At 49.6% G+C, this 12,763-nt stretch overlaps 1 protein-coding gene across 3 annotated transcripts in view; it reads right to left on the reverse strand.

Annotated features, from left to right (window-relative positions):
* Positions 1 to 7,797, reverse strand: part of CAPN10 (calpain 10) — a 40,258-nt gene extending 32,461 nt beyond the window's left edge. The window contains exons 1-2 of one of the 3 annotated variants that reach the window (XM_029070236.2): positions 7,654 to 7,796; positions 1,258 to 1,458 (exon numbers count right to left, since the gene is read on the reverse strand). In XM_029070236.2, the coding sequence (XP_028926069.1) occupies positions 1,258 to 1,410 (153 nt within the window). In that variant the 5' untranslated portion in view covers positions 1,411 to 1,458; positions 7,654 to 7,796. Of the gene's footprint in view, positions 1 to 1,257; positions 1,459 to 5,783; positions 5,806 to 7,653 lie in introns of those variants that run through there. The other 2 variants (XM_029070240.1, XM_029070242.2) reach the window with 2 other exon arrangements.
* Between the last annotated feature and the right edge of the window lie 4,966 nt (positions 7,798 to 12,763).

Raw genomic sequence — 12,763 nt, forward strand, 5'->3', positions numbered from 1 at the left:
CAAGTCACTTCACTTCTCTGGGCTTCGGTTACCTCATCTGTAAAATGGGGATGGAGACTGTGAGCCCCACATGGGGCAGGGCCTGTGTCCAACCGGATTTGCTTGTATCCTCCCCAGCGCTTAGTACAGTGCCTGGCACATAATAAGGGCTGAATAAATACCATTATCATCATCATCTAAGTTTTTTCAGCCCAGACTGCCAATGTATGCAGTTTGCGCGTCTTCTAGACTGTGAGCCCTTTGTGGGCAGGAAGTGTCTCTATTTGTTGCTGAATTGTACTTCTCAGGTGCTTAGTACAGTGCTCTGCACACAGGAAGTGCTCAATAAATACGACTGATTGAATAAATAGCAGACCATTCTCTATAAAATCCCAGTGGAGGAAGATACCCCGAAGGCTCACTCAGGCCAACCCCACACTTTCTCTGTCCCGTGCTCCCTTTACACTCAGCTTGTAACTCAGTGCTCACAGACATTCAGTAAAAATAATAATAATGTTGGCATTTGATAAGCGCTTAAGATGCGCAGAGCACTGTTCTAAGCAGTGGAGGATACAAGGTGATCAGGTTGTCCCACGTGGGGCTCACAGTCTTACTCCCCATTTTTCAGATGAGGTAACTGAGGCCCAGAGAAGTGAAGTGTCTTGCCCAAAGTCACACAGCTGACAAGCGGCGGAGCCAGGATTTGAACCCATGATCTCTGACTCCCCAGCCGGTGCTCTTAAAGACTGATGATAGCATAGGCAATGGGGAAAAAAACAGCACCCTTCACCCCGGCTTCGCTCCCGCTGTAGGAAGGGGACGTGTCTGCTAATTCTATTATATTGTTCTCTCCCAAGCGCTTAGTGTGCTGTGCACACAGTAAGCAAATACAATCGATTGATGAATTCATTCTTTCCTGCTCCCCCTTTGTGATCAAACCCCAAATGTCCCCCCGTTCTCCCACCTGACCAGCACCAGCCCCTAAGTCAAGGCAACGGTTTTTAGGATTTCATCGGTCTGTGCAGATTTTAGGAGCTCACCCCAAACGGACTATCCCAGCGCTTACCGTAACTAATACTGGGTATTCTTAGAAACTCTGGCATTTATGAAAGAAACTTGGGCGTTCGGCCCCTATCAAATTGGCAGTCCTGTTGGGTCGGGGAGGGGAGGGCAAGTCCTCTAATCCCGGGGTTGGAAAAGTGGGCAGCTAAAATGACCAGCTGTGAGCCTCCCCACCCCGTGTCACAGGGAAGGGCTGTCACCGTTTCCTAAAATCACCTGAGGCCGCAGCCAGGAGATGTCTCCTCTGAATTGCGCCAGCGGAGTGGAAAAGTTAAAAAAGATGGAGGAATCGCAGGCTGGAAATGTAGCGTCTTTAAAGAACTGTCTCTCGGTGAAGGGCTCTCTCCCGTCGGTTGGCATTTTTAGCATTTCGGTGAGTCCTTATTCCACCCTTGAACCGCCCTGTCTTCATCCAGTCTGCGGGAGAAACAAGATTAGGACCTCGTTAAATACCGTGGACCGACTTTCAACCTCTGGGAACGTTTAGGGATAAGGCAACAAACTTAAAAGTGGAGGGAAGTCCCTCCGCATTCTCCAGGATTTTCCGAACCGCGGCTTAGTGAATAGAGCATGGTCCTGGGAGGCAGAGGGACCTGGGCTCTAATCCCGGCTCTGCGACTTTGGGCGAGTAGCTTCACTCTTTTGAGCCTCGGTTATCTGATCTGTAAAATGGGGATTCAGACTGTGAGCCCCATGTGGGACATGGATTGTGTTCAACCTGATTAACTTGAGTCAGAAGGACCTGGTTCTAGTCCTGGCCCCGCTACTTGTCCGCAGTGTGACTTGGGGCAAGTCACTTAACTTCTCTGTGCCTCAGTTCCCTCATCTGTAAAATGGGGATTAAAACTGTGAGCCCCACATGGGGCAGGGACTGAGTCCAAACCTATTATCTTGTGTCTACCCCAGCACTCAGAACAGTGTTTGGCACTGTTAACAAATACATTATCTACCTTAGAACTTAGTTCAGTGTCTGGCACATAGCATGTGCTTAATACCATTATTATTATTATCATCTACCCCAGAACTTAGTACAATGCCTGGCATATAGTTAGTGCTTAAATACTATTATTATTATTACTGTTATTATCATTCAACCATTTTCAGCCCAGGGAGCCAATGTATACTGACACTGCACCATGACTAACTGAGCTCACTCATGGCGAGCTACGGTGGTTAACAAATATCATTAATAAAATAAAAAAAGGCTCAAAGCTTGGATTCTGGACCCTGTATACCCCCAGTCAGATCCAGCTAAACACACCATCTCATATCACACAACATACATGCTCAAAAGGATGAATCGATGCTCCTTCCCTCAGGAACTTGGGAGTTTTAGCCCAGAACTATTCATTCATTCATTCAATAGTACTTATTGAGCGCTTACTATGTGCAGAGCACTGTACTAAGCGCTTGGAATGAACAAGTCGGCAACAGATAGAGACGGTCCCTGCCATTTGACGGGCTCACGGTCTAATCGGGGGAGACGGACGGACGAGAATAATGGCAATAAATAGAGTCGAGGGGAAGAACATCTCGTAAAAACAATGGCAACTAAATAGAATCGAGGCGATGTACAATTCATTAACAAAATAAGCAAAACCTCCAGTGGTTGCTTATCAACCTCCACACGAAACAAAAACTTCTCACTCTGGGCTTCAAGGCTCTCCATCCCCTTGCCCCTTCCTACCTCACCTCCCTTCTCTCTTTCTCCCGCCCACCCCGCACGCTCCGCTCCTCCGCCGCCCACCTCCTCACCGTCCCTCGGTCTCGCCTTTCCCGCCGTCGACCCCTGGGCCACGTCTTCCCGCGGTCCCGGAACGCCCTCCCTCCTCACCTCCTTCCCCTCTTCAAAACCCTACTTAAAGCTCACCTCCTCCAGGAGGCCTTCCCAGACTGAGCTCCCCCCCATTCTCCCTCTGCTTCTCCTCTCCTCATTCCCCCTGCTCCCGCCCTCTGCGCTTCCCCCTTCCCCTCCCCACAGCACTTTCATTCATTCATTCAATAGTATTTATTGAGCGCTTACTATGTGCAGAGCACTGTACTAAGCGCTTGGGATGAACAAGTCGGCAACGGATAGAGACGGTCCCTGCCGTTTGACGGGCTTACGGTCTAATCGGGGGAGACGGACAGACGAGAACGATGGCGACAAATACAGTCAAGGGGAAGAACATCTCGTAAAAACCGATGGCAACTGAATAGAATCGAGGCGATGTACAATTCATTAACAAAATAAATAGGGTAACGAAAATATATACAGTTGAGCGGACGAGTACGGTGCTGTGGGGATGGGAAGGGGGAGGTGGAGGAGCAGAGGGAGAAGGGGAAAAAGAGGGTTAAGCTGCGGAGAGGTAAAGGGGGGATGGCAGAGGGAGTAGAGGGAGAAGAGGAGCTCAGTCTGGGAACGCCTCTTGGAGGAGGTGAGTTTTAAGTGCATATTTGTATATATTATTACTTTCTTATTAATGATATGTATATATCTATAATTCTATTTATCTATCTTGATGGTACTGATGCCTCTCTACTTGTTTTGTTTTGTCTTGCTGTCTGTCTCCCCCTTTTAGGCTGTGAGCCCATGGTTGGGCAGGGACTGTCTCTATCTGCTGCTGAATTGTCCATTCCAAGCGCTCAGTACAGTGCTCTGCACACCATAAGCGCTCAATAAATACGACTGAAGGAATGGATCCAGCTAATCACACCATCTCGTATCGCGCGACCTACATGCTCAAAAGGATGAATCAATGTTCCTTCCCTCAGGAAAGTGGAGTTTTAGCCCAGAACTACAGCCAGCCGGCCACCTGACTGAAATCCTATTAAAAGACATTCATTCAAAAGTATTTATTGCGCGCTTACCATGTGCAGAGCACTGTACTAAGCGCTGGGAATGGACAATTCGGCAACAGAGAGAGACCATCCCTGCCCAGTGACGGGCTCACAGTCTAAATTAAAACCCTGCTGATTTTATCCCAGTGCCATATACTCCCCGAGGACTCTCCCTACTTACGGGAAGATACGAGAAGGCTTGCTTGGATAAAAAGTGGCGGGGAGAAGAGCCGAAGTAGTAAGAAAGGAAGGGAAGCAGTACGGCCTAGTGGAGAGAGCACAGGCCTGGAAATCCAAGGACCTGGGTTCTAATCCCAGCTCCACCATTTGTTCGCTGTGCGTGGCCTTGGGCAAGTGGTTTGACTTCTCTGTGCCTCAGTTACCTCACCTGTAAAATGGGGCTTAAGACGATGAGCCCCATGTGGGGACGTAATCGGGTAGGGCACAGTTTACCTGGCATCTACCCCATTGCGTTGAACAGTGTGTAGCAATATAGTAAGTGCCTATTTATTAAGCTTAAACACATCGCATCAAAAAAAAAAAAACCCTGAACTTCTCTATGCCTCAGTTATCAGGGAAGCAGCGTGGCTCAGTAGAAAAACCCCGGGCTTGGGAGTCAAAGGTCATGGGTTCTAACTCCGGCTCCTCCACCTGTCAGCTGTGTGACTTTGGGCAGGCACTTAACTGTTCTGTGCCTCAGTTACCTCTTCTGTAAAATGGGGATGAAGACTGGGAGGCCCATGGAGCTCCCCTCCCACCCCCGGGCTTAGAAGAGTGCTTGGCACATAGTAAGCGCGTAACAAATATCATTATTATTATTATTCATTCAATAGTATTTATTGAGCACTTACTATGTGCAGAGCACTGTACTAAACGCTTGGAATGGACAAATCAGTAACGGATAGAGACAGTCCCTGCCCTTTGACGGGCGCACAGTCTAATCGGGGGAGACGGGATTAAGGCTGTAAACCCTAGGTGGGCCAGGGACTGTGTCCAGCCTGATTGTCTTGTATCTACCCTAGCACTCAGTATAGTGCCTGTCATTTAATAAGTACTTAACTTATACCAAGAAAAAAAGGCACAGCATGAGGCAACAAAGAGGCGGCGAACAGGTAGCGTCCGAGGAAGGACAAAGATGATGAAGTAGACTGCAAACTCGTTGTGGGCAGCGAACGCGTCTACCTACTCCGTTGCACTGTTCTCTCCCAAGCGCTTAGTACAGCGCTCCCTGCACATAGCAAGCGCTCAATAAATCAAATTGATTGATTTGATTGACTGATCAGGTCTATTTATAAGGTCCCTTGGAAAGCATGACCGCGAATTGAACCTACCTCCCTTCCTTCTCTTCCCATCTGTTGCACTGTCTTCTCCCGAGCGCTTAGTACAGTGCTCTCTGCACCCAGCAAGCGCTCAAGCAATACCATCGATTGATGATGATGACGGTATTTAAGTGCTTACTATGTGCCAAGCACTGTTCTAAGTGCTGGGGGAGATACAGGGTAATCAGGTGGTCCCATATGGGGCTCACAGTGTGGCTCAGTGGAAAGAGCACGGGCTTAGGAGTCAGAGGTCATGGGTTCTAATCCCGGCTCCGCCACATGTCTGCTCTTTGACCTGGCGCAAGTCGCTTAACTTCTCTGGGCCTCAATTACTTCATCTGTCAAATGGGGATTAAAACTGTGAGCCTCACATGGGACAACCTGATTAAACTGTACCTACCCCAGCACTTGAAGCAGTGCTTGGTACATAGTTAGCGCTTAACAAATACCAACATTATTATTATTGTTATTAATCTCTATTTTCCAGATGAAGTAACTGAGGCACAGAGAATAATAATAATGTTGGTATTTGTTAAGCGCTTACTATGTGCCAAGCACTGTTCTAAGCGCTGGGGTAGATACAAGGAAGTGAGGTTGTCTCACCTGGGGGGGTCCCAGTCTTCATCCCCATTTTCCAGATGAGGTAACTGAGGTACAGAGAAGAAGAAGAAGAATGTTGGTATTTGTTAAGCGCTTACTATGTGCCAAACACTCTTCTAAGCCCCGGGGTAGATGCCAGGTAATGAGCTTGTCCCACGAGGGCTCCCCGTCTTCACCCCCACTTTCCAGATAAGGTGACTGAGGCACAGAGAATAATAATAATAATGATGATGGCATTTTATAAGCACTTACTATGTGCCAAGCACTGTTCTAAGCCTTGGGGTAGATACCAGGTAATAAGGTTGTCCCAGGTGGGGCTCACCGTCTTCATCCCCATTTTCCAGATGAGGTCACTGAGGCACAGAGAAGAATAATGCTGATGGCATTTAAGTGCTATGTGCCAAGCACTGTTCCAAACAGTGGGGGAGATACAGTTCATTCATTCATTCATTCAATAGTATTTATTGAGCGCTTACTATGTGCAGAGCACTGGACTAAGCGCTTGGAATGAACAAGTCGGCAACAGATAGAGACGGTCCCTGCCGTTTGACGGGCTTACGGTCTAATCGGGGGAGACGGACAGACGAGAACGATGGCGATAAATAGAGTCGAGGGGAAGAACATCTCGTAAAAACAATGGCAACTAAATAGAATCGAGGCGATGTACATTTCATTAACAAAATAAATAGGGTAATGAAAATACATACAGTTGAGTGGACGAGTATAGTGCTGAGGGGATGGGAAGGGAGAGGGGGAGGAGCAGAGGGAAATGGGGGGGAAAAGATACAGGGTCATCAGGTTGTCCCACGTGGGGCTGCCAGTCTTCATCCCCATTTTCCAGATGAGGTCACTGAGGCACAGAGAATAACAATGATGAAGGCATTTGTTAAGCGCCTACTATGTGCAGACCACTGTTCCAAGCACTGGGGGAGATCCAAGGTCATCAGGGTGTCCCACGTGGGGCTCCCAGTCTTCATCCCCATTTTCCAGATGAGGTCACTGAGGCCCAGAGAAGTGACTTGCCCAGAGTCACCCGAAGGAGCCGGGATTAGAACCCACAACCTCTGACTCCCAAGCCTGTGCTCTTGCCACCATCTGCTTGATTGATGTAGCGATGGGAAGCAGCGTGGCGCAGCGGCAAGAGCCCGGGCTTGGGAGTCAGAGGTCATGGGTTCGAATCCCTGCTCTGCCACTTGCCAGCTGTGTGACTGTGGGCAAGTCCCTTCACTTCTCTGGGCCTCAGTTCCCTCATCTGTAAAATGGGGATGAAGCCTGGGAGCCCCCCGTGGAATAACCTGATTCCCCTGTGTCTACCCCAGCGCTTAGAACAGTGCTCGGCACATAGTAAGCGCTTAACAAATACCAACATTATTATTATTCTCTGTGCCTCAGTTTCCTCATCTGTAAAATGGGGATTCAGACTGTGAGCCTCACGTGGGACCACCTGATGACCCTGTCTCTCCCCCAGCGCTTAGAACAATGCTCTGCACCCAGTAAGCGCTTAACAAACACCAACATTATTATTATTCTCTGCGCCTCAGTTTCCTCATCTGTAAAATGGGGATGAAGCCTGTGAGCCTCCCGTGGGACCACCTGATGACCCTGTCTCTCCCCCCAGCGCTTAGAACAGTGCTCGGCACAGAGTAAGCGCTTAACAAATACCAACACTATTAATATTATTCTCTGTGCCTCAGTTTCCTCATCTGTAAAATGGGGATTCAGCCTGTGAGCCTCCCGTGGGGCCACCTGATGACCCTGTCCCTCCCCGCAGCGCTTAGAACAGTGCTCGGCACATAGGAAGCGCTTAACAAATACCAACATTATCATCCCTCCATAACGCCCCTAGGCAAGCATGCCCTCCAGCTCAACTTACCTTCCTCCCTTCTATTCCCCGCCGAAATGGCGCCTCAGGTGTGGCTGGAGCTCAGCCTCCGCTCCGCCCGCCCGCCCGTCCATCGGTCCGTCCATCGGTCCATCCCCAGGGCGGGCGGGCGGGCGCTGCACCATCCTCCATCACCAGGCCCCGAGGTCGCCGCCGCCGCCTCGTCACCCTGGCAACCCCCGCATCCTCTGCCCTCCGCGGGCTCAGCCTATCAGAGCCTCCCAAACGGGACACGTGACCCGGCTCGACCAATGGCGTCCCTCCTCCCCCCCCCCCGTCCGCCCTGGGGAGAACGGGCTGGCAAGACGGTTGCTCCCAGAATGCCATGGTCGCTCCCGACATGCTCTGCTGGCCCCCAGTTGTGCCCACTTCATTCATTCATTCATTCACTCATTCATTCATTCGAATGTATTTATTGAGCCCTTACTAATAATCGTGGTATTTGTTAAGCGCTTACTATGTGCAAAGCACCGTTCTAATCGCTGGGGGGTTAGAGAATAATAATAATAATGTTGGTATTTGTTAATAATAATAATAATGATGTTGGTATTTGTTAATAATAATAAAGTTGGTATTTGTTAAGCGCTTACTATGTGCAGAGCACTGTTCTAAGCGCTGGGGGAGATACAGGAGAATCAGGTGGTCCCACGTGGAGCTCACAGTCTTCATCCCCGTTTTCCAGATGAGGGAACTGAGGCCCAGGGAAATGAAGGGACTTGCCCACAGTCACACAGCTGACAAGTGGCAGAGCTGGGATTCGAACTCATGACCTCTGACTCCCAAGCCCAGGCTCTTTCCACTGAGGCACGCTGTGTGTCCATCTATTGTTGTAGTGTATTCTCCCAAGTGCTTAATACAGTGCTCTGCACACAGTAAGTGCTCAATAAATAAGATTGAATGAATAATAATAATAATGTTAGTATTTGTTAAGCGCTTACTATGTGCAGAGCACTGTTCTAAGCGCTGGGGGGATACAAGGTGATCAGGCTGTCCCTCATGGGGCTCACAGTCCTCATCCCCATTTTACAGATGGGGTAACTGAGGCCCAGGGAAGTGAAGTGACTTGCCCCCAGTCACACAGCTGAAAAGTGGCAGAACTGGGATTCGAACTCATGACCTCTGACTCCAAAGCCCGTGCTCTTTCCACTGAGCCATGCTGCTTCTCTATACAGTCTGGAGGAGGAGACTGACAATTATATAAATAAATAAATTATAAATCTGCACATCTGTGCGGGGCTGGGACGGGGAATGAATAAAGGGAGCATTGAAGAGCGGCGCAGAAGGGAGTGGGAGATGAGGGAAAGTGGGGCTCAGTCAGGGAAGGCCTCTTGCAGGAGATGGATGTGTCTCCAATAAGGCTTTGAAGGTGGGGAGAAAACATTTTCTCCAGAAGGGAAAGTATAAGCTCATTGCGGGCAGGGAACGGGTCTACCAACTGTTTTATATTGTACTCTCCCAAGCGCTCCATTTTTTTTATGGTATTTGTTAAGTGCTCACTAGGTGCCGGGCACTGTACTAAGCGCTGGGGTAGATACAAACCGATCAGGTTGGACACAGTCCATGTCCCTCACAGTCTCAATCCTTATTTTCCCGAAGAGGTAACTGAGGTGCGGAGAAGTGAGGTGACTTGCCCAAGGCCCCACAGCAGACAAGGAGGGGAGCTGGGATTAGAACCCAGGTCCTTCTGGCTCCTAGGTCCTTGCCAACAGGAGGGTTGCATATTGGGGTGCGGTCGCCCACTTCCGCCCGACCCCCACGACAACGACGCTGCTGCGGCCGATGCTCCTGCCGCCTCCTCGCTGGGCTTCAGAGACGGCAGGATCAGGGAATGTGACTGTACTAAGTGCTTAGTCCAGTGCTCTGCACACAATAAGTGCTCAATAAATACGATTGAATGAATGAATGACTATATATTTGTCTGTCCGTCTCCCCCGATTAGACTGTAAGCCAGTCAAAGGGCAGGGACTGTCTCTGTTACCGATTTGTCCATTCCAAGCGCTTAGTACAGTGCTCTGCACATAGTAAGCGCTCAATAAATACTATTGAATAAGTGAATGAATGAATATTTTTATGCTGTACTCTCCCAAACGCTTAATACACTGCGCTACACACAGTAAGCTCTCAATAGATATGATTGGATTGAATTGAATTAGGATGTCCTCTCTGGCGGGGCTCAGTGGAAAGAGCATGGGCTTTGGAGTCAGAGGTCATGGGTTCGAATTCCGGCTCAGCCACTTGTCAGCTGTGTGACTTTGGGCAAGTCACTTCACTTCTCGGTGCCTCAGTGACCTCATCTGTAAAATGGGGATGAAGACTGGGAGCCCCACGTGGGACAACCTGATTCCCCTGTGTCTACCCCAGCGCTTAGAACAGTGCTCGGCACATAGGAAGCGCTTAACAAATACCAACATTATTATTATTATTATTATTATTTAGGCAGCCTGCGTGGCCCAGCCTCCGGCTTCTTGAGTTTTGTTTTTGGAGAAAGGCCCTGTTGAGTCCCCGCCGGATCTCGGAGCTCTGAGGGTATCTTCCAGACTTGCCTTCCCCTCCCAGACTCGGACGCCGGGGCAGTGAGGAGGAGCACCATCTCCCGGCTGCTCTCTCTACGAAGGAAGACCCCGCTGGAGGGACCCGGGTCGGGGCCCGGCCCTGCTGCGGCTGTTACTCACTGCATAATTATGGCCTTTGTTAAGGGCTCGTACTCTGTGCCAAGCCCTGGAGTAGATACGAGAGAAGCAGATCGGACGGCGAACGAACAGCTATCGAATCCCCATTTTATAGGTGAAGAAACTGAGGACTGGAGAAATTAAGCGACTTGCCCCGGGACAAACTGCAGGCAGATGGCGGAGCCAGGGTTTGCACCTAGGTTAGAGAAGCAGCGTATCGAACATGGGCCTGGAAGTCAGAAGGACCTCTTTTCCTCTTCTCCCACTCCCTTCTGCGTCACCCTGACTTGCCGTCTTTATCCTTCCCCCCTCCCAGCCCCACAGCACTTATGTACATATGCGGAATTTTATTTATATTAATGTCTTTCTTCCTCTCTAGACTGAAAGCTCATTGTGGGCAGGGAACTTGTCTACCAACTCTGTTATATTTCACGTTCTCAAGAGCTTCACAATATCGCCAAGATCCGCCCTTTCCTCTCCATCCAAACTGCTATCGTGCTGGTACAAGGTCACATAATAACCCAACTGGATTATTATGTCTGCCTCCTCTCTGATCTGGGAGCCCGTCACTGGGCAGGGATTGTCTCTATCTGTGGCCGAATTGTACATTCCAAGCGCTTAGTACAGTGCTCTGCACATAGTATGCGCTCAATAAATACTATTGAATGAATGAATGAATAAATAAATACTATTGAATGAAAGAATGATCTCCCTTCCTCCCTTCTCTCCCCGCTCCAGTCTAGTCTTCATTCTGCTGCCCGGATCATCTTCCTGCAGAAATGCTCTGGGCATGTCACTCCCCTCCTCAAAACCCTCCAGTGGTTGCCTATCGACCTTCACACGAAACAAAAACTCCTCACTCTTGGCTTCAAAGCTCTCCATCACCTTGTCCCCTCCTACCTCACCTCCCTTCTCTCTTTCTACTGCCCAACCCGCAAACTCCGTCTGTCGTTCACCTCCTCACGGTCCCCCGTTCGCGCCTGTCCCGCCGTCGACCCCTGGGCCACGTCCTCCCGCTGTCCGGGAACTCCCTCCCTCCTCACCTCCGCCAAACTAACTCTCTTCCCCTCTTCAAAGCCCTACTGAGAGCTCACCTCCTCCAGGAGGCCTTCCCAGACTGAGCCCCCCCTTTCCCTCTGCCCCCCCACCCTCTGCTCTCCCCCGTTCCCCTCCCTCAGCACTGTGCTCGTTTGTATATATGATTTATTACCCTATTTAGTTTGTTAATAAGGTGTATATCTCCTTAATTCTATTTATCTTGACGAAGTTGTCTTGTTTTTGTCTTGTTCTGTTTTGCTTTGCTGTCTGCCTCCCCCGGTTAGACTGTGAGCCCGTAATTGGAACTCTGCTCTTTTGGGTCAGCCTGGATGGCGCTATGAATGAGATGTTGCAGGACTTCCAGTTTCCTTTGGGAAACCCTTGACTTCTCATAGTAAAGCAACTGAGCCAGCACAGCTCTAATGCCAACTCCCCTCTAAACTGTTAGTGCCTTGTGGGCAGGAAACATGTCCACCAACGCTTTTGTATTTTATTCTCCAAAGCACTCAGTACAGTGCTCTGCACCCAGGGGTAGATACAAGCTAGACAGTTTCAATCATTCATTCTATTGTATTTATTGAGCGCTTACTGTGTGCAGACCATTGTGCTAAGCACTTGGAAAGTACCAAGGAAAGGTTGGACACAGTCCCTGTCCCACATGGGCTCAGAGTCTTAGTCCTCATTTTTCCAGATGAGGGAACTGAGGCCGAGAGAAGTGAAGCGATTTGCCAAAGGTCACACAGCAGACAGATGGCAGAGCCAGAAATAGTATGCTGCTTCTCCATCAGAGAAGCAGCGTGGCTCAGTGGAAAGAGCCCGGGCTTGGGAGTCAGAGGTCGTGGGTTCTAATCCCAGCTCTGCCACTTATCAGCTGTGTGACTTTGGACAAGTCACTTAACTTCTCTGTGTCTCACTTACCTCATCTGGAAAATGGGGATTAAAACTGTGAGCCCCACGTGGGACAACCTGATTACATTGTATCTACCCGGCGCTTAGAACGGTGCTTGGCACATAGTAAGCGCTTAACAAATACCAAATTATTATTGATTGACTGTGTAGGCATTTCTCCCCAATTTTCTTGCCCCTCAGCCTCCAGGACTAACCCACTGACTCGCCTTCCACTCTACCCAAGTTGTTTCCCTCTAGCACTTCTGAATTAGGGAAGCAACGTGGCTCAGTGGAAAGAACACGGGTTTGGGAGTCAGAGGTCATGGGTTCGAATCCCGGCGCTGCCACTTGTCAGCTGTGTGACTGTGGGCAAGTCACTTCACTTCTCTGTGCCTCAGTTACCTCATCTGTGAGCCTCACGTGGGACAACCTGATTACACTGTATCTACCCCAGCGCTTAGAACAGTGCAGAGCGCTGCACTTAGTAAGGACTTCAATACCAACAT

This window comes from Ornithorhynchus anatinus, chromosome 1 (assembly GCF_004115215.2).
Source record: "Ornithorhynchus anatinus isolate Pmale09 chromosome 1, mOrnAna1.pri.v4, whole genome shotgun sequence".
Taxonomy (NCBI): domain Eukaryota; kingdom Metazoa; phylum Chordata; class Mammalia; order Monotremata; family Ornithorhynchidae; genus Ornithorhynchus; species Ornithorhynchus anatinus.